The sequence below is a fragment of the Fistularia commersonii genome, chromosome 3 (assembly GCF_037954325.1).
Source record: "Fistularia commersonii isolate RoL2024-O1a breed Wild chromosome 3, RoL_Fcom_v1.0, whole genome shotgun sequence".
Lineage (NCBI taxonomy): Eukaryota > Metazoa > Chordata > Actinopteri > Syngnathiformes > Fistulariidae > Fistularia > Fistularia commersonii.
The window spans coordinates 9,739,132-9,743,517 of record NC_141286.1 but is presented as its reverse complement, the minus strand read 5'-3'; the positions used below and the strand labels follow the sequence as shown (position 1 = coordinate 9,743,517).

Genomic DNA, 4,386 nt, shown 5'->3' with positions numbered 1-4,386 from the left:
ATTAACCAAAATATTAATAAAAATATTATTGAAAAACACACACCATGTCACATAGGCTTGATGTTTGATTCTGCTCTGGTTACCACGCCCACACAGCCAGTTGTGGTTTTGGAAATTGGTGAAAGCTGCATTAATCTCCATAAATGTCCTGGGGTGATCAAGAAACGGGGTCAAATAATGCCGCCCCACCCCTGAATGAGGATCTGTGGAGGTTTTAAGATAATACAAGATAAGATAGATGTCTGTGGCGGTTCTCAGTTATCCAGGTCAGAGTGAATTCATGTTGAAATCTTCTTGTCTTGGCAACTGAACCTGAAGTTCTTCACTTGTAGATGTTTCATTCGTCATATGAGAGGCTTCTTTAATTCTGATAATATATATTATCAATAATATAATGATCCCATGGCGGGGAAATAATAATAAATATTTCCTCTTTAGACTGAAAAGAGTGAAATTCCTTTGTTTTTTTTTTCTCCTAGAAAAAACTAACAGGAATTTCCTAGCATATTTACAATGATATCAAATTGGGGTGGGTACAGAATAAACCCCTCCTCCCCAAAGTGAAGCAGCTTAACAGAATCCAATCATCAAATATAAATCCTGAACTGACTGTAAACTACACACACACACACACACACACACACACACACGCACGCACGCACACACGCGCAACTAGGATTTAAGTTGCGTTTTTTTTCCCATATCATGTGAAAGAACGCTCTCGTTGTGCGCATGCGCATTTAAACAAACGGCGCAATTCATCCGCGGGGCCTCAGATGGAGGTGATGTGCATATGGCCCATTCACCCCGCTATTATTGTCGTTATGACTCGGACGCTGTGGAGGAGGAGGAGGTGGCGGAGGAAGAGGGAGAGGGGGTGGAGGGCCTGGTTCATCAGCGAGCTGTCCCAACAAAAGCGAGCCGAGACAGCTGCTCTCTCCACAGTCCGCACCATTAAGGGTCTGGAACGGGGATGGAGGGGGGGGTGGCGGGTTGCCAACACCCCCCAACCACACACACACACACACATACACACACACACGCACTTCAAATATATTCCGCGCACAGTTTTGAGATGATTTCCGTTGAAACGCAACGCAGGTCAAACGTGAGCACCTGGGAACCGCGTCACCGCCTTCACCTGGACGCATGCGTCTTTGGAGTGGGGGGCGTGCATACGCGTTGTCGTGCACACGCAGCCGAAGCCGCTCTATTGTGCGTGGTCATTTGCATGATAATACCGTGAACAAACACGCAATAACGTGGATGCAGTTTTATCACACACGAACAAACAACACATTGTTGCTACGGAGCAGCGCTGAGTTTAGTATTTTAAGTTGTGTTATTTCTATTAATTATTTCCGAGAAATTGTGCACTATTGGCATAGGGTTAGCGGCCCGATCGCGCACGAATCCAATAAGTCGGAGAACAAACGGGTTCAGAGCAACACCTGTCGCTTTCTTTTGGACGAGAGCCCTTAATTCCCCCGGCTGATTCATCCGCGGGGCCCTCGGGGGCCGCAGACGGCGGCGGCGGAGGCAGCTGCCGTCCCCAGGCATCGCGTTACATCCGCCGCTCGGATCAGTTGATCCACTGTGGCTCGGGCACGGAGATACGGACGGTCGGGCGGGAAACCTTAATCTGTACGGATTTAAAAATCATTCAGGATCACGCGTGGATTTTATCTAGACTCAATCCCGCGTTGTGTTGAATAGAACAGTAACTTAAAGCAGCTCCCAACTCTTATGATGAATTTCCAGTTTCTATATTAGTGCATTCATTTGACAGTCCAGTCCATTCACATGACGGGGTGTGGAAAACGGAGTCGGCGTCGTCTTAACACACGAAAGCGCGATTAAACCCAGGGGCTGACCCGGGACAAAGAGACGTGCGCGGATTGGCTGAGGCGTGTGCGCTCTCTTGTCCCCCCCCTCCAGTGGGTGCAACCCCCCCCCCCCCAATTCACATGTTAATAAGCCCCTATAAATACTAACAACAGCCTCTCATCGCCTGCAGCTCATCTCAGCCAGATCGCACAATAAATACAAGGGCGCACCGTCTCGCCTCTCAGTGTGTGTGTCCGTTTGCCAGCTGCTCCTGGCTGGCGAGCAGGGAGTAAAATATATACACACGCCCTTGGTCTCATATATACATATATATATATGAGAAGGGCGACGAATATGGCACCGTCGGCGCGGCCGAGGGAGACGGCAGTGTTCGCGGAGGAAGACGAGGAGTGCTGCGGCCTGCAGAGAGCCGACAGAAAGGTGGGCATCGCGACGCGGACTTATTTCCGCTTTCAGGTTACGCGCAACCGCGGTGCACTTGTCGCGCAGGGATTCTCGTTTATTTTTCCGCAGGGGCGTCGCAACTTTTAGGGTGGACGTCGAAATAATGTTTGTTCCGTCCGCAGACGCGGAAGCCCCTGGTGGAGAGGAAGAGGCGTGCCCGCATCAATGAGAGTCTGCAGGAGCTTCGGAGTTTGCTGGCGGACGCGGACGTGAGTACGGCGCGTACACGGTGTGGATGACTCCTGATGGAGACCGACCCTTACCGAGATCTCCCCCCCCCCCACCCCCAGTTTAACTCCAAGATGGAGAACGCGGAGGTGCTGGAGGTGACGGTGAGGAAGGTGGAGGACATTCTGAAGAGCAGAGCGCAAGGTGCGTAAAAGGTGCCGACGGCTGTGCGTGCACACGCACATCCATTTGTGCGTGTGACCCCCACACCCAGTGGAATTAAGACTGAATCGTGAATTGACACGAATCCACTGTCATTAAGAATAGGGGAAATTCTAGCAATGTGTTGGTCTTCACCTCTAGTGGACCTCAACCCAACAAGCTTCATGATCTCTCTCTCCTTCTCCTCCAGAGTCTGACACGATCGGCCACGAGGCCAGCGAGCGTTTCGCCGCCGGCTACATCCAGTGCATGCACGAGGTCCACATGTTTGTGTCCAGCTGTCCCGGCATCGATGCCACGGTGGCTGCCGAGCTCCTCAACCACCTACTGGAGTGCATGCCCCTGAACGAAGACCACCTCCAGGACGTCCTGGTGGATCTTATCACGGACTCATCCGGGAACAACGGCGGCCCCTGGCACAGCGAGGCGCTCTGCACCGGCCCGGCCTCACCGGGGGGCCGGAGTGTGTCCAGTGCCCCCCTGTCGCCCTCCAACACGTCCAGTGAGGACCTCTGCTCCGACCTGGACGATACCGACAGCGAGCACAACCAGAGCTCCACGGACGCTCTGGAGAGCGGCGAGGCCCTGAGCCTGGCTACCGTCACCCAGCCGCGGTCCATGTGGAGACCCTGGTAGGAGAAGGGGCGCGTTTGGGGGTGGGGTTAAAGATGCAATCCTCGATTTCTCCGAAAAACAAACGTGATTCTTCCAACGCTCTTCAAAAGGAAAGACCACAGGAAATGAGACACTTGTGGATTAAACCGCCGCAACAGGAAGTGGATTTCGGGGCTTCGTCCGTCACGCACTGTCCTTTCACATTCGGGGAACTGCGAAGAATCGAGTGGCGCAGTAGGAGGGCTATGTCCGGGGGGACTAGAACCACCGTCACCCATGCAGGGACGGGCGTCCGAGGGACCTTCCAGGTTGGATGTCTACCCTTCTGCAGGACCTCACTACACCCACACCCCACTGCCATAAACTATATTAAAAAAATAGCAAAAAAAGAAAAGCTCTTGTAGAGACCGACCATTCCGGTGATACCCAATTAATATAAATATTTCTATTGTATTTGATAAGAGCCCGTAGTTTACCTGACCCATAGCGCCCTCCCACCAAGTATAGAAGTAACATGCCTGAGATGACCCAATAAAATACTTCAATGAAAGTACAACCGTCTGGTGTGACTCAGTGTAAGGGGGAAGATCGGCTGATGGGGAAGCCTCGTCAACCACCGGAAGGTGGTGTTTATATTTCCCAGAGTGAGGAGGATCGAGTCCCCTCCGTTGTTTTTCGACATCCCCTTGTTGCCACCCTAGCAGGCGTTTTCCGCTCTCACCTCGGGAGCGACGGGAGGATGTTACTTCCTGTCCGGTCGCACCCTGACAACAGCAACGGCCATGCGCTTTTGGACGCTTCAAGGTCAGACTCCACTTTAAAGAGATTTAAACAAATTCAGCACAGTCGATTTTTTTTTTGTCATTTGGGGATTCAATTTTCACAGGTGGATGTCAGACGATCTTCTCAGAGGGAAGTCAGGGGGGGTCACACGGGAAGGGGCGCGAACGTGAGAAGGAAACACTTTAAAAATGGAAGTTGCTCTGATCAAAGCGGTCAGTGGCCATTTGACAAGAGAAGCGTCGAGGCCCACAAAGTTGAAAAGAAGCCGGAGGGGATACGAGCCGGCTCGGATTCTTCAAAGGAGGG

General features: G+C 51.9%; 1 protein-coding gene across 2 annotated transcripts; it reads left to right on the top strand.

Moving 5' to 3' along the window:
• Positions 1 to 2,027: 2,027 nt before the first annotated feature.
• On the top strand, positions 2,028 to 3,847 carry her13 (hairy-related 13). 2 transcript variants are annotated; one of them, XM_086178778.1, is made up of 5 exons: positions 2,028 to 2,268; positions 2,415 to 2,501; positions 2,583 to 2,664; positions 2,873 to 3,314; positions 3,408 to 3,847. In XM_086178778.1, the coding sequence occupies exons 1-5, from the start codon at positions 2,164 to 2,166 to the stop codon at positions 3,424 to 3,426; spliced, it is 735 nt and encodes a 244-aa protein (XP_086034904.1). In that variant the 5' UTR covers positions 2,028 to 2,163; the 3' UTR covers positions 3,427 to 3,847. The 2 variants fall into 2 exon arrangements, with proteins under 2 accessions (XP_086034904.1, XP_086034912.1); XM_086178786.1 differs by having other exon boundaries at positions 2,873 to 3,847.
• The last annotated feature ends 539 nt before the right edge of the window (positions 3,848 to 4,386 follow it).